This window comes from Sphaeramia orbicularis, chromosome 11 (genome assembly GCF_902148855.1).
Source record: "Sphaeramia orbicularis chromosome 11, fSphaOr1.1, whole genome shotgun sequence".
NCBI classification, from domain to species: Eukaryota; Metazoa; Chordata; class Actinopteri; order Kurtiformes; family Apogonidae; genus Sphaeramia; species Sphaeramia orbicularis.
In genome coordinates this window covers 40,316,839-40,343,722 of record NC_043967.1, presented here as the reverse complement: position 1 = coordinate 40,343,722, position 26,884 = coordinate 40,316,839, and the positions used below count along the sequence as shown (strand labels likewise).

At 37.8% G+C, this 26,884-nt stretch overlaps 1 protein-coding gene across 1 annotated transcript in view; it reads left to right on the top strand.

The window, feature by feature from the left end:
* Positions 1 to 26,884, top strand: part of nedd9 (neural precursor cell expressed, developmentally down-regulated 9) — a 44,161-nt gene that overhangs the window by 10,029 nt on the left and 7,248 nt on the right. Inside the window, exons 2-3 of the mRNA XM_030147734.1 lie at positions 8,097 to 8,519; positions 26,676 to 26,774. Of these exons, the coding sequence (XP_030003594.1) occupies positions 8,097 to 8,519; positions 26,676 to 26,774 (522 nt within the window). The remainder of the gene's footprint in view (positions 1 to 8,096; positions 8,520 to 26,675; positions 26,775 to 26,884) is intronic.

The following is a 26,884-nucleotide window of genomic DNA, read 5'->3' as shown; positions in this document are numbered from 1 at the left end:
GGAGAGCTTTTAACCTCTTTTTGTGACATTCAGCTTAAAAAAAACATCAAATTGCAGTTATATGACAGAACTTACAATACTGTGCTCACACTAGCAATATCATGATGTAGTGGTTCTGTGGCACTTTGATCATTTAGAATGCATCATAATGTCTGTTTAGAAAAAAAGGAAAATACCCCTGAATTATGTATTTAGTCATTCATTGCATTGTTGTGTCAGTTTAGCAGAATTTGACAAATCAGAATAATGTGGAGCCAAGACATTTGCAATATTGATATTTGGTGCTTTTCTATCAGTATCATTAGAGGAAGTACTAGAATTATATTCCAGTATCAATATTTGGTCCCACAGCTAGTCAGATGACCATGAGGCTTGAATAATGATATTGATTGATTATAGTTAGTTCCAGTTCACCACAAGCCACTTTAACTGTGCTGTAAATGTTGATTTACGACCGCTTGCATAAGATGTGAATTAGTCAGTGCATGTGTTAGGACTGTTTCTCTGCATGTTAGGGCTTAAATTGAAAACTCTAAACTTGCAACATGGTAGTTTTCCACAAACTTTTTTTTTTTTTTTTAATTTTTCTTCCCCAGTAAACAGCAGAGGTGAAGTTATACCGAGCCCGCTGTGTAATTATGTTAATGCACGGCCACTGGCAGAGCCCATGAGGAGGCTGTAATCAGTGGGTCAACCTTCCTGAAAACTGTCCAAATGAAGAAATTACCATGTACTCTGAGCTCTGAACTGCTTCCCATGAGCCTTTCCTACCCAGAACCCTTCACACGGCCCATTTATTTGAACTGGCTCTCACCCGCAACAGCACAGGAACGGCTCGTAAAAGTCATCAGGTCCTCATTATCGTCATTACTATAATTATTTTCTATATTTAACCGTGCAAAAATGAGGCCAAATGCTGGTTCACCCATTCTACGAACCACCCCGGGACACATGTAAAGGTAGTACGGCCCTAATTTTCTCATGAAGCGCTGCATGATGCTGCCGAAGCCGGAGCGTACCACTTTTTCGGGAGCAGGTTGTTTGTGTTGCCTCCTTGGAAGCAGACTGGCAGTCTTTAGCTTTGTGCTCTATAGTGTGGTTGTCAATGCAGTAGCTGGGAGGAATTTAAGCATTTGCAAGCTTGTTTAAGCCAAAGCCACCTTCATTATTATTAGACTGATGTGAACCCCACAGACGCCGAGCCAAAGCCACCCAGAGAGCTCTTACTGAAAGCTAAAGGTGGAGCCCTTTCAGCAAGCGGTGAAGTTACATAAGGGCCTCTCTTTTTTTTATTTTTGGAACAGTCCACGTAAATGAGAGGACGTTAATACTGTTTGTGTTCAGGCGAGACGCCGGTGGAAAATGCCTCGCTGATGTCGAGGGCTGTGAGTCATCAACGTCTCCCAGAGCAGAGAGGGGTTCAGGGGGCCAGACAGCTGGGTCTGCAGGCTGTATATATCGCCCTCCAGGTGTGGGTCTGGACCACTTTGCTTTGCACGATTCCAGCTTTCTAATGACAAAAACATGAGACACAGGGCAACAATGACGCAGATGTTTAGGGTTAGAGGTGAGAGTTAAATGTGAGAGGGAAAAATGTGTTTTAAGGCTATTTTTGCCCTTTTTAGGCCAAATTAGTGTTAAAAGATACCGTTTTGGGAGTTTTCAGATGTTTTCCACAGTAAAAGGCATCACTGGGTGGTTAAGGGTGGTGTGACTTAGTTTCTGCTGCATGTCATTGTAAATAGAAGTCACAAAAATTCTACCCCTACTCCTTAAGACTATGTATACGAAGACAGGAGTATAAAATGTCTTCAAATTAATAGTTTGGCATCAATATGTGCTGAAATTTCCCCTGAATCTCAGATCATACCTGTAATCATACCTGGAATTTCCCCTTGTAGGACTAATAAAGGAATATCTTATCTTATCTTATCTTTGATTTATGATATAATGATTTTAAAAGTATCATGGAAAATGCAGTGAAGGAGGAATGTCACTGTTTTTCTTGATGCCATTATGGTTGAATAGTTGTTATTGTGTTTATTCTTAATGGTGTATCATGTATTTGTTTTATTTTGTTTGGACTTTGTATGGCTGCTACCTTAGCCAGGTCTCCTTTGCAAAAGAAATAATCTCAATGGGACTTCCTGGTTAAATAAAGTTAAAATAAGTAAATAAATCTTATTTTATCTTATCTTATCTTACCTAAAGTGAGGGCAATGACTGCATAAAGGTACAAGCCTGCAGTCTGTCAAAAAAAAGGTAAATATTAATCAAGTCAAAGGAAAATAAATACAGAAATTAACACAGAATAAATGATTAATAAAGTTGTGTATGTTTTTCCAAACCTTCAGCCTCTGTCTAGACATTTTTTTAGACTTTATCCCAGGAAAAAACTCAATGTACAGACTTACATCAGACTAAGTAGCACAACCTTGATATTAGAGTTTGTTTTCGCCGTTCTTTTCCATTTCAAACACCTCTGCCAGATTTTATTTTCCGATCTGAGGTCAGAACCAAACCAGACGTTACGAACCAGCAGATCGCCTCTCGCCTCACCGACTTATAACTGATAACTTCCTGGAAGCGGGACTCATCTGTGGGTGAAGTCGGGCCCTCCCAGCTGCCTCCCTGCCCACTAACAAATGGCTAACACATGTGTTTATAGGAGGATCAATGGCAAGTGATGGAGTCACCGTGTTGTGACTAACCGGTGTTTATGCCAGAGATCTGACGCCCGCTTTAATAGTCAGTTTCACCTGCTCTGATGATATGCTGTAGAGGCAAACAAAATCAACACAACAGGAGCTGAGTCTTCCCCCTGCATCACTTCAAAAGGGTCTGCATGTTTCTGTTAGCCATTACGGATAACAACCTGTTTGCTCAATATGATTAGAGGTGATGTCTTGTGTTTCAAACAGTCTCTGCAGCTGATTTCTTTTAAAAAAAATCACAATGAAATAACCATCTTTATGTGTTCAGTCTTCCCTGTTTGCCTTTCAATATGATCGTGATTCTATTTATATCGCCTGGATGTTTATTTACCCACAAGCTCAGCCCTAGTAAAACAAAACCACATTGAGGAAGAAGGTTAAGTGTGTGAAAATGTGTCAAATGGTTCTTTTTTGGGATCTTTGTGGTCCCTTAATCTACCACAGCGAATGACTCTGTATGTGCTCATGTTTGTTGCAGCATTTTTTCCCTCAGTGTCAGAGTGAAGTCAGATTTCTGCCGAATCGCTTACATATGGACTGACTAAGTGATAATGATGATTAGTTGGTTAAAGTGAATTTTATGGTGATTATAGACCTATAATGTCCTGGCTACTCCAGTATTTAGTATTTTATGTTTGTGGTTGCCCATAGTAACAGATGTAGGTTCTGCTTTTGTAACTTTATTTAGATATGTGGGAATATTTAGGTTAATGTACTTTCTGTTTTATTTTCATTGTCATTCATTTGACTTCTACTTTAATGTGACTCAATTTGACTCATTTTTATAGAATTATCATATCTTGTTGCTGTTACTGAGAGCCATCTATTTTTTTTTTTTTTTTTTTTTTTTTAATTCAACTTTTCATGAGTTTAGCAAAACAGGCTTGGTTTGTGACTTTGTACCAGTATATTTTCCAGCAAATTTAAGAAGGTTTTAAAACATTTATTTTTGTTTTAAGAAATGGAGAGTTAAAACTAAACTCTTTACATTATCACAAACTGTTATAATCAGTTTGGAGATGTAATTGTTTTGACATGATAGGAAAGGGGATAAAAAATTGCAGTCTGCAAAGTAACAAAAACTGTGGAGGAAAAAATGGCAATATTTGTTTCCAAGAAGTAGAAGTAAAAAGATGCATATAATGGAAATACTAACATGCGGTACACGTGCCTCCTATTTGTTGGTAATTGTGTCGCTTTTAAGCTTGAAGTTTTTATCTGTTTTATCTATTTATCTGGGGTTTTTTTTGTTTTGTTTTGTTTTTCTCATGCCTATACTTTTTATTACTTCCCTGCTGTAATGATTTTAATGATTTATTTAAAGCACTTTGAATTGTCTTGTACATGAAATATGCTATATAAATAAACCTGCCTTGCCTTGCATTGTAGTCATCACATATGTGTAAAGATTTAAATAATGTTTCCTATTAGTTCTTGGAAACACATTGATTTTATTTTGCTGTCCACTGTCATGTGAACCTTTAAAACATGTTCTGTGGCTTGTAAAAGGTGTGAATATGTTTGTGTGCTACTGAAGTGACAACATTTGTGGGACGTATGCAGCACCTCAGTGTGGTTTTAGTCGACGGATGCATCACAGTTGCTCTCACACTTTCTTCCAGCCGGCTGAAATTACCGCTTTGCTTGTATAAAGGTGGCTTTCAGTACCAGCTAAGTGTGTGTTGATGCACGCGTGGGTTTATGAATGTGTGTGCATATAGTCAGTGAAACTGGCATTTTTGATTCGGCTGCAGCCATGACTGTAATTAGCAGAGACAAAGGAGAAGACAGGACGATGATATCTGCAATTCTGTCTGTGTGTTGATTCAATTTCTTTGCCTGAGCATGAAATACAAAGCAGTTCACCACAATAGACGAGTCTCCTCAGCTTCTCTGTGTTCAGTGGGATGCTGAAAACTTGTCCTTCATTTCTCAGAGCAAATATATTCATGCTATAATTGGGGCTTCGGTTGTAATCAGCATTTGTTTCCTCATGGATGACTCTGCCAGCCTTGATCAAATTATTGAAACAAGCAGACATTCCGGTCCACTCTGATAGGTCGACAGTGACCTCAGGGGTCACTATCGAACGTGTTGCGAGCCAGTGGGACATCGTTGGTGGTGGTGGGGTGGGGGGTGATTGTATGGATGCGATTGTTCGTCGGGTGTTGCTGGTTAAATGGCTCTGACAGTAGACAATAGCCAGGGAGGCCACACCCGCAGTGAGAGATAACCATGTTAGTAGCAGAGAGTTTCACATGGGAACTGCCTGAATCAGACTCAGTAGGAAAGAGGAAGGCCAAAGACGGTTCAAGAAAGCCTCAAACACAAGTCAGCTTCCTGATTCCCACAGTGAGCTTCTGTTGAGTGGGGCGCTAATAACGGGCACTGACAAAAAAAAAAGAAAAAATACTACTAAGGCAAGTGAAACTGATAGACTGTGTGCTTTTGGAACAGCTGACGTTTGTTTACATATTTCTAATAATCCTGGAGAAGATGTTTGTATTTTTCCTTCATTGATTAGGAGTCTGACTGTTAATATTTAGCAGGTTACTGGTCAAAATAAAATAAAAAGAATAGTGGTTTCCTGTGTCCATTAACGCTTTAAGCACATTTATAATTTTGTTTCATAAATGATGTTAGTAATAATATAACACTATTAACAGATGACCAAATGAAGGTGTGCAAACATATGCCCACAGCCTTAATGAAAAAAGAGACAAATGTCCACAACTTTATTTCATAATATTTTAGTAGCCACAAAAGTAACAAAATTATATACATTGTTAGGGTTAGGGGTTAGGGGTTAGTATTTGCATGCTTCATATTGTACAAATTGAGGGCATTTGTCTCTTTTTTCATTGAGGTTGTGGGTATTTGTCTTGTGAGCATTTGTCATGGAATCCCAAATGAAACAGGAGTTTACTGAGTAAAATTACAGATTTCTCTAAAATTCAACATTGTTAGATATAGACTACTGGATGTGATGTAAATACACAAAGCACCAACATGTATAGGCCTGTTCGTTTGTAGATGTTTAACATTTTAATGCTATTTTAAAACATATTGTAGTCTTAACACATGAAGTGTAAAATGCTAACAATGCTAATAAATTAGGGTCCTCTTATCAATTTTAACCTAATCTCTTTTTTATTTATTCTGCAAAGTGGCCAATGTAAGGCGGAAAGCAATTTAAAAAAGGTTACATTTTTAAGTGGATCAGGATACAAAAATGGAAATGTCAAGAAAACTCATTAAAATGAGAGTAAACTATTTCAGAAGGACAAATTAACAAATGCTAAATCATGGAAACATTTTGAGAGTAATCCTCATTAAATGTATTTGCTTTTGATCCAAACGTTCATGTAGTTGGATTAAGAATCCTGTTTTATTCTCTGCTTGGCTCATTTTATCTGATACAAGTGGCTTTCATCCCCGCTGCAGCTCATAGTGTTGCTAAATGAGAGTTTATGAAGAAGAAAAGTAGATTTAAGTCGGACCAGAACTGGCTTCACTCAGTGTCAAACTAATCCCAAATCTGTAGTTTAATCTGAAATGTGAGGAATTACTTATCCATGACTATATGTACTGTCTTTACAGGATCGAACACAGGCAAAGTATCAACAAAGACACTGTTCTTCCTCAGTATCACATGCTGAGGTGCCTTTGAGCAACGGTAATTGTTTTATGGGGCTTACATGGCTGAAGGTGCAGTGTATTTTTTTTGTGTAGGGCAGCTCCCAGGAGTTCATGTTTGTCTCTACTTTTGGTTTTGAAAAGGGTTATTCATGCTCAGTTAACTCCTTCCCTGGTTGAATAAAGGCTAAAGGGAAAAGATTGATGCATTTACTGAGGCAATTAGTCGTAAATGCCTCTCTCAGACACAGCAGTGGCGCACTCAAGGGCTTTCCTATCTCTAAAATCTGCGGTTTGGAGTCATTATCCCTCAACCCTCACTGGCCCTTTAGATAACTGTGCCCTGAAGCAGCGGGCGAGCTGAGAAAATCCCATCAAGTTCAGATTGGTTTGAAAGACATCTGGTGTTGGGGCTGGGGGCTAATGTAGTCCTGCATGGTAATTTAAGGTGCAGAAAGAAGTTCACCAGCATCTCATTCACAAAAGCAATTTTAACAAAGTGCTGTTTATGTTGAACTCCTCTGTCATCATCAACACTCGTAAATAGGCTCAGAAAGTACCAGTCTTTGAATGCAGCATGAAGTCAGATTCTATTTGCATCTTATATCAAGCTTAAATGCATCCTGTTGACTCCTGGTCCTTCAGACTAATAGGCCCTTTCTCACATGTCGCTACCCTGAAACGCTTCGGGCGTTACCCAGAGGGAACGCAAATGTCCAAATCAGTCGGGTTGGACATTAAACAGACTACTCAGCTTGCACAGTCTGTGTAATGTCCATGTCAACGTGTGAGTGAACAGAACAGGTCATCATCCTGAGATTTCACTAATGTCTCGTCTGATTAAGCCTTAAACTGAAAACGAGTCTTTGGCTACAACTGTGATTCTTTGGTTAAAAGACTTTACTATTATCATGGACATAAAGTTGTGTATTTGCAACAAAACAAACTATATAAGTTGCTGGATAAATTCAGTCCGTGGTAGGGGTGTGTATTGGCAAGAATCTGGTGATACGATACAAATCACAATACTAGGATCATGATACGATATATCATGAAACTGTTAAAAAGGCAATTTTTTTGTTTGTTTTTTTAAATGATTATTTCCTAGAAGAATCGAATTACACCAGAAATATGCACAAATACTAAACACATTTTTATTTGAGCAGAACAGGATCCAATGCTATATCACAGCATGTTCCTGTGTTATAACTTAAATTATGTTTTACAGACACTACAGTTTAAGATCCTGTTCAAATGTTCATATTCTATACGTTCAGAATTAACATCATAACATTATTTTTGTGGAATCTCAACAAAGGAACTAACATTATTTATTAAAAGAGTGTTAAATAATAATAAATAAAATATAAACAAAAAAACAAAAATGAACCTCCACAATATCTACATTTGAATAAATACCAAAAAATATTGGTACAGTGCTTTTTAATATCAGTACAGTATTGTGAAATGAAATATCGTGATGTATTGCAGAACCGATATTTTTTTACACCCCTAGTCTTTGGTGGACATTGATTTTTGTCTAATAGACTAATGTTACAGATTGCTGCATTCTTTACCTCAAGGCAAGCACATTAACCCCACGACAAGTACATTTTAATGTTTTTCTTCTGATCAGTATAAAAGTAGCTGTCATAATCCATCCCTTATCACTATTTATGTTCTGTTATAAGCAGTAAAACTTGCTGAAATGATCTAATAGTTGTAATTAATCCTCTGTTTTTGCAGAACCTAATGGCCAAAGCGTTGTATGACAACGTTCCAGAGTCCCCAGAGGAGCTGGCCTTCCGTAAAGGGGACATCCTGACCGTCATCGAGCAGAACACCGGGGGCCTGGAGGGCTGGTGGCTCTGCTCCCTGCACGGACGCCAAGGCATCGCCCCCGGCAACCGCCTGAAGCTGCTGATCGGACCCATGTTTGAGACCCAGTCGCCGGCTACCACTGCCGCCACTGCCGCCGCTGCAGCCCAGTCCTCTCCACAGGGCTCGGCCTATCAGCAGAAGGCCGGGTCGGGGGCTCAGGGGCTCTACCAGGTACCACAGTCCCTGCAGAGTCCACAGCAGCAAGGCCTCTACCAGGTTCCTCCAGGACAAGACGTCTACCAAGTCCCACCCAGGAGCACTCTGGCTGCAGATAACACACCAAGCAAGGTGAGAGATACTGACAGAGTGGACCTGCACTGTAGATTTAATATCCTCACAGAATACAAATTAGTACTGTACTCACAACTAGGGATGGGAATTGATAACAACTTAGCGATATCACTTATCAGTTTGATTCCTAATTGATTCTCACATTGGATTAGGGAATAAACTATCGTACAACTATATTTGTTTACATTAGAATCAGAATCATGTTACAAGTAAACAGACTCCACATTACTTGGAATTTGCTTCAGTGGTTTGGTGCATACATAGAACATGGAGTAGGTGAGAAGCATACTGTAAAAAATAAAATAAATAAACAAGTAAGATAGACTTATAGTGGACAATCAATATTGCAAAATATATAATATACAATATACAATGTGGAGAAAATCAATGGGTTTTTACAGTGCAATCTTGTTCAGCAGGTGGATAAAGTGACTTAAATGAACTCTTTGATTTAAAACATGAACTAACACTTTGCATTTGATTCTAATAAAACTCATAAAGGTGTAGTTAAAGGAGTGTGAGAGTTAACTGTTGCAGCCTCGTCATCATCTAAATGTAAATTAAAGAACATAGAGATTATTCATAAACAATAGTAAAAGCAGGTTGACACACTGAAATGATGCTATTATTAACAGTACGGATAGAACTTGGAGGAGTTTAATGTTACCGGCTGTGACAGAGGACACCTTGCTGCACACTCGGGTTCAAGGGTCACCGCCACCATCACTAAGCAGCCAATCAAAGACGTTACAGTGGTGCATTTTAATTGGATTACTGTGTTTAAATGTTTTTGCATGTTGGCGGTATTTCCGTCTTTATCGTAGTGGAAGCTCTACAAGTGTTGCAAATTACTCTAGTGTCTTTACTGGTGAAATACAACAATACTTTAGAGCACTTCTGAACCAAAATACATAAATGATGGAAGGATGCATTTGACATGAGCCGATAAAGATAATCATTAAGCAAGCGGACAAACGATTCCAAGGAACTGAGCTACTGGGAACTGGTCAGACCACATGATACTGTGTCAGATTAAGATATTACTGTTATAAAATGTTGATTGATTGATTGATATCTTTGTTTTGATCATGTAAATGACAATTTAAAGACAGAAATGCAAATAAATGATAATCAAGAGAATGAGAACAAAACGAAATGGTAACTTAAAACTGCAGTATCATAAGCTTCAAAATTTACATGAGCGAAAAGGAGTAGGAAGAAGTATAAACTTAAATTTAATGTTGGCATGTTAACCCACATAACTCCCTGACTAATCATCACTTGTATTTTTTTTTACAATATGTACAGTGTTATTGGGAAGGAGGGGCATCAGCAATGATATGAGATGTATTGTGGTACTGTGGGACTGGTTCATATTTACAGAAAAGTCAAAAAAAAAAAAAAAAAAAAAAAAAAAAGAAGAGAGAAAAATCACTCTAAATTAACTTTGAATTTCTTAAATCCCCAAGCCTGAAAAAGAGAAATACATGTTTTGAAAAATCAGTGAAAATGATCTCAAAAAGGATTACTCTTCAAATAAAACAGAAAGGGTCTGGTGTATGAAGGAGTGAAATAGAAGAAAAACAGTGGGTTTAGAGAGAGAGAGAGAGAGAGAGAAAATGAAAACTGCTCCAGTCTCTGACCTCTGGAGATAGTCCTGTGGGATCAGAGCGGATTTAAAGCGTTAACATCAACGGGTGGGTGTGGTCTGGTATTAGACGTGATAGGACATGGCATTTACACATTTACACTGTGACCTGTTATCCGGCCAGACTGCCACGACGCTCATCGGAGTGATTGCACAGGGACCGGCGGAGAGATTGTGGGTCTGCGATGTGAAATGTGGACTGGGTGTGCCGGGCCTGGCTCTCACCACAGAGCAGGGTAGTGTTTTTGTGCAGGGCTTCTATTTGGCTCTGCTTGTATACTGGCACAGTGTGTGGCGCAGAGCCAGTCTAAGCCACAGAAGGGCAGTGAATATGGGAAGAACTTGTGGAAAAGCAAACAGTACTGAGCTGGTTTTTGGATTTTGGTGGAGTCCAGCTGCCTGAAAGGGTTTTTTTGCTATATTTAAATGTAAAATGCAAACCCAAAGTAGTTGGCATGACCATTTACAGTATGGACATATATATATATAAATCCGGTGAGCATGTCTATTATGTGTATTTGTTGCTTTATTGGCTGGATTGTGTATCATTTAAAGCGTAAAACTGCTGTTGTAGCACAGTTTTCTGCTGAGTCTCACATCTATTCTCATGTACATACAGAGAAATTATATAGGCACATGCAGTCTTTAATTTATCTAAAATCTAAAAGTGTCAGAATAATGCAGATTTAGTAAGATTAGGGCCCTTGTAGCAGATTTAGAAATGGGAAGAGGGAAAAATTACAAAAAAAAGATTAAAAAAATCTAATTGCAGTCTTCTCATGTTCTTGATAAACACCTGATTCATTGATACACATTTACATTTTGTGTTTTTTGACCCAGTGAAATAATTGGATACTTTGAGATTACAGCAGTAAATATACAAAAAAAAAAAAAAAATGCTGGATCAGATGTGACTCCTCAGCTTCTGTCCAGAAATTAATTAATAATCAATTTGCTGTCATTGTTCTTCAGTGTAAATCCATCCCTACTCTAACTGTAAAAATGTACAGCCTGTAACACAGAATAAAAACATGACCTAAAATGTGTGTCAGACACTACATAATGACCTGGTTCCTTTTTAAGACAAACTCATCAGCACAAACTTAATATGCATTTGTTCATAGGTAGTCTGTTTCTATGTAGACCTCAAAAACTTCCACTTTTTTCTCTACTGTAGTTGTATACTTTCATCAAAAACATTACATTATTGTCATGGAAATGCAAAGTTAGAACACCAAAGGATATTGTGGTAACTGTATAGAGACTTGGATATATTTTTGCAGCTCCAAACAGATTTTTTTTTTCATTTTGAGTAAGAAACGTCTCTTTAGATGATACAGATTGCTGACGCCTGGTGCAATGATCTTTAGAAATTCCTTTTTACTCAACCGGTTAACTATTTTTTTTTTAGTTGTTTTTTTTTTGTTTTTGCATATGCGGCAATAGAGGAATTAGTAAAGCGTTTTTAGTTTCACTTTCACTGGACGACAATGCCGCCACCCCCACTCCCCACACCACCACTGGGGCCAGCGTCATCTGTTATTATTTGAACATACTGTATATGCTATATTTCCTGTGTAGAGATGGAAATATTAAAGGCAGTTAATGCAAATGCACCCATCTGTACTCTTTTATTCCCTCACCCAATGAGAATCGGTAAGAGAATCGATAAGGAATCGGATCAATAAGCAAAATCGTTAATGGAATCAGAATCGTTAAATTCTTATCGATTCCCATCCCTAGGTAGACTGTTTCTATGTAGACCTCAAAAATCTCCACTTTTTTCTCTACTGTACTTGTATAATGTCATCAAAAACATTACATTATTGTCATGGAAATGCAAAGTTAAAACACCAAATGATATTGTGGTAACTGTACAGAGACTTGGATATATTTTTGCAGCTCCAAACAGATGTTTTTTTCACTTTGGCTAAGAAACGTCTCTTTAGATGATAAAGATTGCTGACGCCTGGCGCAATGATCTTTGGTCCTGTGCTTAAAAATTCCTGTTTACTCAACCGGTTAACTAGTTTTAGCACCTCAGTCTAGAGCTCATCCCTTCAGGAGACGGATAGTAATTACATGCTGAATGAGCTTTTGACGTCCTAAGGGTGATTTTCTTTTAACAAATCAGCTCCAGCCATCAAAGAAATGAGCTAAGGTGTGCATTTTAGTAGGTAAATAGGGAGCAGGCGCCTGGAGCTTAGAGGACTTTGCGTGATACGCTGAACGGGAACGAGTGCGATAAGTCAGTCGGAGCCAGCAGGCTGAGAGGAGTGAGCTGTCAATCAACTCACACACACACACACACACACACACATAACATCACACAGCCGCCCAAATAACCAACACCTTCCTCTTTGCTACCGAGCCGCGAGGCTTAGCAAAAGGAGTAGTATTAAAAAAAAGCTTTGGTGATAACATGGAAAATTAAATGTGCTGCTAATGAAAGTGCGTTTTGTGCCGTAATCATGTTATTGGCGAGATTAAATTAAGTCTTGGATGTTTAATTTTCCCTCCGATCTGTGGTTATCAAAGTGGTGCAATTTTGGGTGGTTGTTCCTGTATGTTAAACAGAGAGATTTTAACTGTGTGTGATGTATTTGTATTCATCTCTCATGAGTAGCTCTGTTGTTTTCCAGTGACGTCTGAGCGTTGGACAGAACCAGCCTCAGTCCCTGTGGCCGCAGTCAGTCCAGCTAAAGCCAAACGACAATAACTGTAGTGAAACTGCAAAAGGCGAATTCAGCAGAAGTAGAAGAGAAGCAAAGCGGTGGTAGTTATTGCCCAGGGCTGCTGAAGTAAAAGTTAATTTTCTGGGGTTTTTTCACAATGTCAGTCCTTTTTTTTTCTCTTAAATCCGTGGGTCTCACCTCGTTTAACTGTAATCCATTAAACTCTGCAAAAGAAATGCAGATATTACAAGTTAAAGCACATGTCTGGGCAGTTAAACACCTATGATGTGTCAGTTTTCTTCACTTTCGGGTGACAAAGTATGCTGACGTTGCTCCAACTTATCTTTGTTGCTTCCTGTGGCAACAAAAGAAGCAAAATCCACAATTTAAAGCCATTTTTTTTACAAAGCCGAAGCCTAAAATGTTCATTCTCATTTACGGAACTTATTAAACTGTATCTATAGTGATGATATTTGTTGTTATGAAAAAACCTTGACCTTTTTCTCTTAAAAACCACTCAGTCCTGTTTACTACTGACTGTCTTTGACGAGTGGTATTGATGACAGACTCTGAGCGTTGACTCATGCTGTATGCGGTTCAATGAGCACAGAGCCAATAGAGCTGAAGGAAAACAGCCATTTTCTTGTTGTCAAGTGCAAATGTGCATGTAAGCGCACGCAAACTCACACACACACAGACACACACACTCTCTCTCCAAACGATTATGGAGGCTGATGCAGGCTTCCACACTGATAATCCCTTCTCATGTTACTCTAAAGCCTTCATCCCCTTCTACAGTCAGTGGTTCCTGTGTGTGTGTGTGTGTGTGGGGGGGGGGGGGGGGGGGGGGGGGGGGGGGGGGGGGGGGGTCAGGCTTATTATAGTTAATAAAAACTAAGACTGAAAGTGAAACGAGAAGTGAAAACTTAATTTGGTTAACTGAAATAAAAGTAGAGGTGACAGCTGAAAGAAATTTGAAAACTAAAATCAAATACAGCTGGAGTTTCATTTTCATCTCTTTTTCTTCTTCTTTGTCTAGTTGTTATTATTATTATTTAGATTGCAAAGGAGGAAATAAGTGACATGATGATATAGAATTAACATAAAAGTACAGAGAAAAGTGGGACAAAAAAAAAGAGAAAATGCAAAGAAAAAGTACCAACCAAAAGCAAAATATGAATTCCATTTGTTACAAAACTCTTTTTATGTGATTATAACTTTTACCTGACTTTTATTCATTCATTTATAGTTTTTTTAATAGATTTAGTTTTGCTTGTTTAGTTATGTGCAATAAACTTTCCTTAGTCAGCTGATTGTATTGAGTATCATTGTTTTGCATCGAGGCTTTTCTGATAATACCTAAACAAAAACACAAAACTCATCAGTTACTCAAAATAAAAAGACTCAAACATTTGTGAAAAGTAACTAACTACAACTAAAATGAATGAACATTTCTAAACAATAATAACGTGTGTGTGCACGCAGTTCTTCATGCATGCGCTCATGTCTGCACACATCCTGCAGAATGCCTCCTCTGGTTTGCATGCCATCCTCTCAGTGCAAATCCAGATTGGCGACTGGTTATTTTCTCTTCATGTGGTGTGGGGCTTCGGTATATAAAGGCACACTGAGGCTTGGCACTCTTTTCCTCTCTGGCTGTTTGGTTTGATGCTGCAGCCTTGTCCTTGGGTGACCCGCCTCGGAGGGTGAGCTAAAGCGCTCCACAGCTACTACAAACCCCCCCCCCCCCCCCCCCCCCCCCCCCCCCCTCCTCCTCTTCAAGGCCTCCGATCCGGGCCCGTGTGGGACAGATGCCTGGAGCTCTCGGCCACACAAAGAGTCTCCTCACACAGAGACCAGGAGCAGCTTTACCCCCATTTTTTTATCATCTTGTTCCTCCTCCGCTGCTCTTGATTTCCGCTTTCTTCGCCGCCGTCTTCTGTGAAAGGTGTGTCTGTGTTTCCCCCTCTGACTCAGGCGATGCATTCAAAGACGGGTTTGGGTTCAGAGTTCAAAGGCCTCTGCAGAGCTTCTTATCTACTCCCACCAGACGGCCTTTTCATTCCTCACTTCCTGCTTTATGAGGTCTGATCCTTGTATGGGCATTTCCTGCGTTCGCTTTGACATAGCCATAGATCCAATCTGTTCATTGGTGCCATAAAGATGTAGGGGGGTGCAACAAAAGGATTAATAAACTCCCATACAACTCCAGGAAGTACTCTGATAACTGTTTATGAGCTTGACTGCCATCTACCTTGATAAAACTCCTGCTTTTGGAAGTAACCACCTTATGTGTAATGAATGGCTTGTTTGTTTGCCTTGGCTGTATTTTCTCGGCTAAATCATGTGCACGACAATCTCAGCAGCAGATAAGTGAGTTATTTCTTCCTGGAGCAGGCCTTCAGATGCTCGCCATTGTCGCAGTTGTGATGAATCGCTGGGCCTTGAGTTTTGACCGGGAGGGCAAGGTCATAAATCAGTTGTATCAGCTCTGCCGTTTGCATACTGATACTTTTTTCTCCTCTTTAGAAGTTGTGATAGGAGAAGAGACGACAGGGAATACTTTATGGGTCACCGTGGACGTTTATCCTTCCCCATTATTCCATTTTTTTACCTTTTGATTTCATGGGATTTTCTTGTGATACTTTTTTCTAAGAAAGTAAACACTAAATGTCAGATCCATCCATGTCTTTCCAGATATTTATGCCACCGGATTAACAGGCCGCTTTGATCAGAGAGGATGAAAGATGATCCTTATTAGTCTAAAATCAGTGTGTTCCCTTTTAATGTTCCTCATTAAGCTCGCTGTCTGTTTGGGTTTTTAGCCACTCCGATGTGTTATGGAGATGACTGAGGGCCTCGCAGGATTCAAGACTTAATTACCTGCATTAATTAGTTTAGCTCTTTAATAGGCTTGTGCAGCTCCAAGTGGCGGAGGGGAGCATTATAGAGCAGTTCTGAGGAGCTGGGAGAAAATGGCTCACAACACTGCAAAAGAGCAAGCTTTATGCTGTGATTCAGCAAAACAGAGGAGGGCAGGTTATTACAGAGCAGGAACACACCCTACATTTATCAAATGCAGTTGTCGTCGGATGCCACCCTGACCTAAAATACGACAATTTTCTTACTCGAGAGCAAGGTTAATGTCTAGCACATCTTCATATTTAACCTCAACATGTTACTTTTATGGAGAGCGCTGACAAAAAGAGTGCTTACTGGCAACCCTGAGAATTCTGTATTATATATTAAATGCAGCCAGTTTGACAAGGCTGCATTTACGCACCAAGGGCACAAGGAAAAAATGACATAAAATCTGCAAAACATTCATAAAATTACAACTATTCACACCAGCGGCGATGTGAGTTTGCAACCATCATGGTGCTTGTTCAGTAAAAACATTCAACTATATTCTTGTCATTTGACATGAATAATACTGACGTCAACATCAGCTGGAGCCTGTGGATCTGATCCAGTATCTGCTGGTCCTCTGGGTCCATGTCCAGGTGAAAGGACACACTGATAACTGTATTTGTTTCATATGACATAAACGAAACTCCTCTTTATCCTCATAGTCTAGTTCAGGGGTGTCAAACATGCGGCCCGGGGACCAAATGCGGCCTGCCAAAGGGTCCAGTTCGGCCCCTGGGATGTTTTTTCCAAGTGCAAAAATTCCACTGTCTTGAATTGAATTTAGCAAAAAAAAAATTAGCTTGAATTACGGAAAAAATCTTGAATTAAGCCAAAAAAAATAGCTTGAATTAAGGAAAAAATCTTGAATAAAGCCAAAAAAAATCTTCAATTAAGTAAAAAAAATCTTCAATTAAGCCAAAAAAAATCTTCAATTAAGTTAAAAAAATCTTCAATTAAGCCAAAAAAAAATTTCAATTAAGTAAAAAAAAAAAAAATCTTCAATTAAGCAAAAAAAAAAAAAAATCTTCAATTAAGTAAAAAAAAAAACTTGAATTAAGCCAAAAAAAATCTGGAATTAACAACTTAATTTTTTTTCTTCGTTTTATTGCAAAAAAATAACAAATTATGAAAATATTTACATTTACAAACTATCCTGTAACAATAAAATGTGAATAACCTGAACAATTATGAACAACCTGAAATGTCGAAATTAGGCATAATTTGAACAATTTTTTTGCCTGTTCCTCAGTGTTTAGTGTCTTTGTAGATCTGATCCATAATTCACATGTAGAAATGATAAGTTGAGGAATAATATTGTTAAAATTGCACTAAATTTTCTTATGTTTTTAATTTAAATTTCAGTTTTTTCAGTTTCTTTTTTTTTTTGTTTTTTGGGATAGTTTATAAAAGTAAGTATTTTCATATTTGAATGGAGTTTTTTTACACTAAAACAAAGACAAAAATTTGGAGTTGTCATTATTTATAGGTTATTATGTTATTATTTTTCTGGTCCGGCCCACTGCAGATCAAATTTAGCTGAATGTGGCCCCTGAACTAAAATGAGTTTGACACCCCTGGTCTAGTTGTTTGTCGATGCTGCTCCACAAATCCATAGAAATCAAATCAAATTGTATTTATTCATTCATTATCTGAACCCACTTTATCCTCACTAAGGTCACAGGGGGTCGCTGGAGCCTATCCCAGCTATTTATGGGCGAAGGCAATGCATTTTATTTATATTGTGCCAAATCATAACAAGTTATCTCATAACACTTTATAAGGTGGTCTAGACCAGATTCTTGATAATCCACAATCCTTCACTTCATTTTTATCATTTTTTTTAATCTTTCATACTAAACTAAGTATGGCTAGAAGTCAACAGATTCTGCTCCATCATTGTTGTCACATGATGTCTGTTTCATTGAAATGATTAGTTGTTTGGCAGTGCACAAAATAATGTCAATATTGGAATAATATCAGTGAAGAACTTGGGAAAATATTGGGATATGAACTACCAATGTGCTATATTTGGATCATTTAACAGGAAAAGACAAACCAAGGAAGGATAAATATTTGATTAGAATCGTCTTGTTAGCATCTAAGAAAGCCATCACATAAAAATGGTGTAAAGAGGACCCCCCTACCCTAAATAACTGGAGAGACATTGTGGAAGAAATTCACAACATGGAGAGACTTTTTTATATCATAAGACTACAGCAAGCAACATGTGAAGATCGATGGAAAAAATGGACAATATACAGGATGACAAATGACACTATGTTCTAAATGTTTGTGTTGTAAAATTTCAAAAATAAAACAATAAAATATAAGTTTAAAAAAAAAAAGAAATGATTAGTTGATACCTTTACTGATACAATGAAAGCTTGGAAAAATCGACCTGGTTGCAAAAAAATAAAAATAAAACGCGAAATATTCTCCACTTGTGTGAAAGTACTTATGTTACAAACAGCTCCTCAAAAAAAAATACTGACATTTAGCGATTAATCACACAAAAAACTTGCCTGATGTACCGTATAAAGGCTGTCATGTTGAAGCCGATAGAATGATAGGATTCGAAGAGTTGTCATAAATTCAGAGTTTGCACGTAAACATTTTCCACAGACTGGATTGTGTTTCCATGCTCACCGGTGTCCCAGCTATGAGGCTAATTCTGTTCTGATCATATATATATATAGGATTGACATTTACCTGGAACAAGGGGAATCTAATTATTCCTATCCCTGAATACGTGAGTTACTGATAATGCTGTTAAATTTGCATCTTGTAGCTTGTTTACAGATGCGAATAGGTCAGTGTTCGATGCCTTTTCTTCATCTGAACCGTCAGCACCAAAAGATCAAACCCGCTTTCTTTTTCTTTATTGCTCCAGATATGAGAAACCATTGTTGCGTCCATTGTTTGCATGTCTTGACTGCTGTCAAACTCCAACATCCTGTTTTTTTTTAATTGTGTTTTTTTCCACTGTACTCCAGTTAGCATATTTATACTTCTCATAATCATGATAAGAGACTGCCCTGGTTTATAAAAACAGGATGTAATGTTTATCGGAAAAACCACCGTACTTTAATTCATGGAAACGCATCTGATTAAAACTTTAAACGTGGAAGTTAAAAGAGACTTCTGCTTGCAAGTGGTACTTTTTTTCACTGATGAATTGTGAAAAACATTATTATAACCCTGCATTACTTTATAAAGTTTAACCAGGGAATAAAACATCAGCGTTCTGACTCTCTTTATTTTCCCTCATTGCCCAGTTTTAGTCGTTCAATTGTAAAGTGCTCCGTGAGCGTAGGTACAAAACAGACTGAGGTCAACGTTATCAACATGCAGATCAACGAATAAGAGGGCAGTGGTGACGGCAGGACAAGGGAGGAGATGAGGAGGTGTGAATAAGGAGACGGATGGGTGAAATTCAATAGAGTCCAGTCGCACACTTCACTGGCAGTGTCATTGTCAGTGTCATTATAACCTGAGCTTTGGTGAAAAGACGCATTAGGGTTGTTGATTTGAGTCATTTATTGAGGGAAGTGGTGGTGTGTGTGCTTATGAAACCAATGAAAAGCTGTGAAAAGATGACTTCCTGTTAAGAGATTAAAATGGGCCACACACGCTACAAAATGCACCACGGTAAGACCAGTTAGCATCATGGAAATGTAATAAAACTGATTTTAGATACGGTTTGATGTAGATAGATGAACAGATGGCTGTACTAATATTTGCTAGTAAGGTGCAATGATGTGAAGATTATGATTTACTTGTTATTACCCTATTAAAATTAACTAATAATATGACTATTTTAGTTATTTCTTTTAAGTAACATAACATTTTATCATTTTTCAAGCATGATTGGAGATAAAACCAATATATGTTGCCTTCTAGATGGGCAGAAAGCAAAATATGGAGATAAATTATGTATTTTACATCTATAAATAAGAGCCTCTGTCCTGTTATGTTCATTTGTAGAGGAAGATTTTTTAATGTAACTGACTGTGGAGACATTAACATACCTTTTACATCATGCATTTCATTGGTAACAGCACTGTCACTGCAGTTTAACACACTTCACACTGTAAAGCTGAATAAATTTTATGAATAATTTAGATTATTTTTATTCATTTACTTGATATTTTAGTCATTTTCTCATTTTTTGGGTAATTTTTTTGATTATTTTGTTCATTGGCTTGGTTGTTTTTTGGCATTACATACATTTTTTATGCTAATTTGTATGCATTTTACTGCATATTTTTGTCATTTTTGTCCATTTTCTTAATTATTTCATTAATTTTTTTGCTCATTTTTATTGATTTTTCTTATTGTGTTCATATTGATTAATGTCGTCTTGTTTTTTTATTTTTTACATTTGAAGAACCATATAAATACTCTGATACATGGATTTATTTTCAGTGGATGTTATGACAGTTTGTAGTGAAATTTTTCAAGAAAATACCACATTTCTCTTATGGGCCTAAGTTTGGGAACCACTGGTTTAGACCAAAGCACATTGATGAAATGGCAGATCAGATGCGGTGGAAAGTAAAACAAGAGACCCATTCACAAACAATGGTCAGAATCAATCAAAAACACACCACCGACTGAACAGAACCGGTCTAGACATGGAGACGGCTCCTTGTATGACATCCTACCCCTCAGATGACCTTGTCTGGTCCATAAATCTGCCAGATGAAGGCATCCCTGCAACAGACTGAATGTTCTACACAACTTTTTACTTGACAATATTACATTCAGATATAACCCTGTTGTATTCACCAACATGCTGATTTGTAAGTGTATTTATTACATATTTGCAGGTACATTTATTTTGTAATTGAAGTACATAACACTGTAAGTATTTATTGTACAAGAATACTACAAGCCACATATGGTATTTAGATCATGCAGTAGAGCGTTGTTTAACACTTTGCTCCAAAATTCCCCATTAGTGTTTAATTGAGTCAAGTTCTGTCCAAACCAGCAGTTCAAATTTATAGTTTCTAACACAGCATCATGCCCAAGCAGGACTTAAAATGTTAAACAAGTATTTAACCATCTTATGAGGTAGTTGTTGACATTATGATGAAACCTCTCAAATGACTCTGAAGTAAAGCTGAAAAGTCCTACCTGAGCCTGCCAGGATGCTAAGTAAACATAGTATTGCTGAAAGAGCCGTGAGTCACTCACCAAAACACGTAGGCGCGTTAACAAGCCGTCTATTTGGCTCCTCAGGGCACTAGTTTAAACCTGATCCCTCTTTAGTCACTCAGTTTTCTCGGCCTCTTTTCCGTGAAGGAATCCTAAGAGCCTATCACCTGAGTGGGAACAAATGTTTGCCCAGTTGCCCCGCTCTTATGATGTCATTCCCTGCGCCTCTTTTTCCCTTTCTGAAAGAGCCGCTGCCGCCGCCATGCTAGTGCCAACCTCATTGGACGCGGTAAATATTTACCCAGCAGCAATTATAGCAGCGCCGAGCAACAGCCTGCTGGATAAACAGAGGCGGAGATGGGAAATAAATGAGCAGCGTGCATCTGGCAGACGCTGAGAGGAGCCACTCATGGGAAAAGTGCTACTCAGAACAGTGACATGTACCTGTGGAAAGGTCACCGAGGTCTTTGACAGACACCTCGTTGCCATCTGCACGAGGCGGCCGAGGCCAGACATCCTCTTCACTTATCGTCAGCGAACAGACTCGACCCTCGGGGACAGCAGCCGGGATGGACTGACCTTTACTGAGGATCACTTAGATGTTACTTTGCACAAGAGTAGCTCGCTATCTGCAGTGTCTGCATACACTGTGGGAGGTTTTAACAGCCTCAAGTAGAATACATTACACAAAATATGAGTAACTACTATGGGTGGTATTCAGAGTAGGGTTACATTATTAAAAATAGTTGATTCAATAGCGTTCTTCATCCTGAAATTGCCCCTGAACTGCCATGAGATAGTCATGTATTCTGTTTAATGCTTTATAAATAAGACCGAACTAAATCAAAACGCATCACTATTTATTGTAAGGACCAACACACGTCTTTAAATGTGTTTTAAAGTTGAATTGAGGTGAAGTTTTATTTCTGTCCACCTACAGTTGAACACTTGCTGATCAAATTACCTACGGAGTCAGCGACTAACTTGGTTGAACTGTGGTTGTCTGCATACACTGCAAAAATGTAAATCTTACCAAGTGTATTTTTGTCATTTCTAGTCAAAATATCTCATCACACTTAAAATAAGACATAATCGCCTAAAGAGTAACATTTCAGTGAGATATAAGAACTTATTTTTAGACAATAGATCTTGAAAATCTTACTTCAAGAAATCTTACCAAGATAATTTTCACTTTTTTTGCTTGAATTAAGCAAAAAAAATCTTGAATGAAGAAAAAAAAAATCTGCCAATGGAACAAGTGAAAATTATCTTTTTTAAGATCTGCTGTCTAAAAATAAGTTCTTATATCTCACTTACAAGTTACTCTTTAGGTGATTGTGACTTATTTTAAGTGTGATGAGATATTTTGACTAGAAATGAAAAAAATACACTTGGTAAGATATTTATTTTTGCAGTGTATGTTACAATATTAAACTGTTGTGATTTAGATGGAATAATGTGAAAATAAAATGTAACATATAGTAATAGATTATTATCATCCCTGTGCTTTGATGCTGCAGTAAATTACAAGATCAGTACAAAATGCAGATAAAACACCACACTGCTTCTTAGTTTGTGTCTGGTCAGTGTAGCTTTTGGATTTTCATTTCGGAAACAAAAGAAAAACTAGTGGTTAATTGATTTTCGTTTTAAAACAGAAGAATTAAAATTGAATTTCAAGGTGTTTTTCTTTTTCACTGTCAAAAAACAGATTAATTTTCTTCAAGGAAGGAGCGCTAAATCCATCGAGGTCACAAAGATTCTTATGAACAATGCGTATGTACGAATTTTCAGTTCGTACGAAATCTGGAGTTTGTAGACATTCATGGAGGGAGCATGTCTACGATGTCCAGATTTTGTACGATGGCATTAGCGCGCTTTCCTTGAAAATGACAGCATCCAGTCTTAGAAAATTTTAAAAAACAGCCATTTTTGGTCCATTTTTCCATTTCTGTCAGGTAGTAACTTTCTTTTTTGTTATAAGAAAGAGAAAACAATCTGTTTGTAAAATCTGGTTTATCTGTTTTGACACTGAATAAGAAAAACGCCTTGAAATTCAACTTTAATTCTTCTATTTTAAAATGAAAATCAATTAACCACTAGTTTTTCTTTTGTGTCTGAAAAGAAAATCCAATTACCAAAACATACACTGACCGCGTCTCTACATCCTTTCGCAGTAACTGAAATCATTCATTTCTATTTAAAATGCATTTACACTTTAAGTAATCTAATGCCACAAATGACATTTAAGGTCATGTGTTCTGTAATCTGTAGTGAAATACAGTTTCAAAGTAACCCTCAGTGTTTGAGCGACAGTGCGTGAGAAGAGCCAGAGAGCAGCCAGTCTATTTATTCTTCCACTGGTTTATTTCAAAGCCTTGTAGTGTATGTTTCAGCTCTGACCCCACAGGCACTGTTGGGATGATGTATGCACGGACAGGAATGCCAACAATGAACACCTTAAATCACCAAGGGCTTGTTCGGATTGGGCTTATGAGAACCATATGGACTACTGTTAGTCAGACCCACTTTGGTTACTCCAACTCAGATGAATGGCATTCCTTTCCATACTAGGCGACATACTCTCATTTTCCGTTCCTCTCACTTTCCCGTCTTCCCCCTCGATTACATTTTTTCATAAATCTCTTTTACAAACCAACCCCGCCTCCTCTCCCCTTTCTGCTTCTCCCTCAGAAACATTAATCCCATCCAGAGTTGGCTGAGGTTACAGCTCCTACTGGTCACACTCCGAAAAATGTCTCCACAGCATCCATGAGAGAGGCGCAAATTGCAAAAAGCAATTTAAAAAATAAATATTTGGGAGGATACAAACTAGTGGGGGATAATTATACCAGACAGATATGAGACTGCAGAAAAGAAAGTAGTTAAACACTCATCTATTTTAAGTTAAATGAAGTAAAAAAAAACAAACGCATCCCATTTTGTGTTTGTTGTATATCTTAATTTTAGTGATGGGACTTTCAAACCAGAGCTAAATAGTAAATGGACTTGAGGAGCCACCGATCAAACTGCTAACTTTGCACTCACGCTGCAAAAATCAAAGTAAATATAAGGAAAAAAAGATTTGGCAGGATACAGACTAGAACCAAATGAAATGAAAGACGCTTAGACAAGAAAATATCTGACTCAAGAAAAGAAATCTAGGGGAAAGTAGTTTAACACTCATCCATTTGAAGTCAGATAAACTCAAAACTAGCACATCATCCGTTTTTCTTTCTTAATTCGAGTGACAGGACGTTAAAACCAGAGCTAAATAGTTAATGGACTTGAGGATCTAACTGCCAACTCTGCACTTACACCGCAAAAAAGCAATTTCAAGCCAAAAACACCCCATCAAATACTCAAGCAAGCGTGTTTTTCATTATAAAAGTAGTTTTATTTTAAGAGAATATGTCTAAGTTTGTCTTATTAAAGGTGAAAGCTAGATTTTGCAGTTACAAGCTAAAAAGAGATCCCAGCAGAGAAATAAGATTGTGTTCCTTATTTTAGGAGTGTGCACATTTACAGAACTGTAGATTTCAAGAATATTAAGTGTGTCTTTGTTGCTTGGATTAAGATTAAATGTTGGTATTTTATCCAATTTTCAGTTGCTAGAGTTTTATTCTGTTTTATAGAAATTGTTGCATTAGGAGATTTTTTGCTTCATACAAGACAATCTGTTTGTGGATATTTGCCTTTTTTTTCCTAGTGTTTCTTCCTTTTTTTGCAGTTTGATGGTAATTTAGCTTGATGTGCATGTAAATACCATACCAAACAAAACAAATAAGTTTATTAATCCCACAAGGGGCAGTTTATTGTACACAAGGCCAATACATTTACAAGCAACCAGAGCTAAAATAAACTCAAGTAATTACTACCAGAAGATTCTTAAAACAGTCTCCTGCATAGAATGTTATTGTGAAAACCAGATCAGTAAGACATTACAGCTAGATTTTAGATTAGAAGTTTTGGTTAGATCAGGATAGTATTAAGATACTGACTTGGCTGCAGAGTGATTCAAGATTGGATCCTGGGACTAAACGTCTTAGGCCTCCCTGGAGACCCTTCCTTCTGACGGGAAGCCATGCGTATGGTTCCTATTTTCTAACCCCCGTTAATGAACCCTGCTCGCTCCAGTGTGGTGGTGATAGTGGTGCATGGGGGCAGAGGAGGAGTACAAGGATCAGGGAAGGACATTCCCAGCATTCCTCTGTCTGTCTGACGCAGCAAGGAGGTCTGCAGCTCTGCTTTTAGGGGATATACGAGGTGGCAGGAGAGGGGGGAGGGTGACGGAAACGCTGGCAACAGGAGGTGTGGAGCGACTGATTAGTACTGACGGGAAAAGAGGAGGGAAAATGTGGTAAAAAATTAACAGAGGTGAAAATGTCAAAGCCTTAGGTGAAGCATTGGCATCTGTTTTGTTTTTTCCAAGCATTAAACTCACCCTTATACTGCAGTTTCTCAGCCATACAGTGCAAATATTTTAAAGATGTGTTAAATCCTAATGCTTGGATTTCACTGTGTCGTTGTGATCTACTGATTGTTTCACACAGTTCTTAGATTTCTGGATATAAAAACACACAGTCCAGCCAAAAGATGCTTAAACTCCTTAAGAACTCTTCAATCATAAAAAAGATCCTGCCTTTAAATGAAACCTGAAACACATTGGATAAAAATAACCTGCCTTTTAGACAAAACTCATCAAAAACAGATTTACTTTTGCCAGTTTTACTGCCCACCAAACCACATAGATTTTAATGTTTTAGTTGGCTTTTATGTAGTTAGAACTGTGACACATTCTGACTGTTTTCCAGTACTTAAATTACAGCCCATAACCCAGAGAAAGTTTCCATTGCACATACATATGATGTAAAAAAAATTCCCCCCCAGAAATACATTTCAATATATCAGGACTAATTAATCATTGTGCTTTTTAACAACATCTCTAAGAAATTAATATCATTTAGATACTAAGTGATTTTTTTTATTTATTCTTTTTTTTTGTGATTAGCTTTAGGCACTGATATCACATACACAGAGATGCGATTAACCCCAGATCATGGTTTCGTGCAAGAAAAAGTCTAAATAATGAATCAAAATGCATTTAGGAATAATTAAACACAAGGGCTTTTATGTCTTACAACTAAAAATGTGCAAGAGCAGAGACTTGAACTCAAAAGTAGCTGATCTTTAGCTGTTATTTGTGGAAATACACAACAGCAGCATTTTTTTTCTGGGGGCTGGGTTGCATTTCTAGTTCATGTTTTTATTTTACTTTAGTCGTATGGCCTTCAGGCTTAGCGATATATCAAATTAATTACATTTCTGCTTGTACACTAAATTTCTAAATCTAGAGACTTTTCTTGTTTGCTTCTGTTTGCTTTTATCTTCTTGGAATATATTAATTGTGAATTTGTTTCTTCAGTTGAATATGACATATAGTTGTAGTACAGAAAGTGTATTATTCAGTTCATATGGCCAGAAATTCAATGACTGGAATCAAAAGTCTTCCATAACACTAAAGAAAATCAAGATTTCACTTTTTGGCCACATTTTCCAGCTTTACTTTCAACAATAGAAAGAATATAAAAGTGTTCTCCGGATCCAAAATGTGTGTTTACTTGGTTGTTGTTGGGTGGTATGTATAGTGTGTTTGTGCTTTGTGTTGTGAGCATTTGTGTGGAGCACTGCTGAGCCCCAGGTGTCGTCTTCAGACAGCAGCTCTGACTGTTTATCCCTTCTCCTGCTGTGATCTGACAGGTGGTGACCCCGACCAGAGTGGGACAGTCCTACACCTACAGCCCAGGACAGCACAACCAGCAGGACCTCTATGACGTCCCACCCAGCAGATCACAGGGGGTAGGTGTCTCCGATTTCCACAGTACGACCATATGACCCGTTAAACATCCGATAATAATATGAATAATCACTCGGCGGCTTTATGTTCGGTTTTCATAGGGAGATTTGTA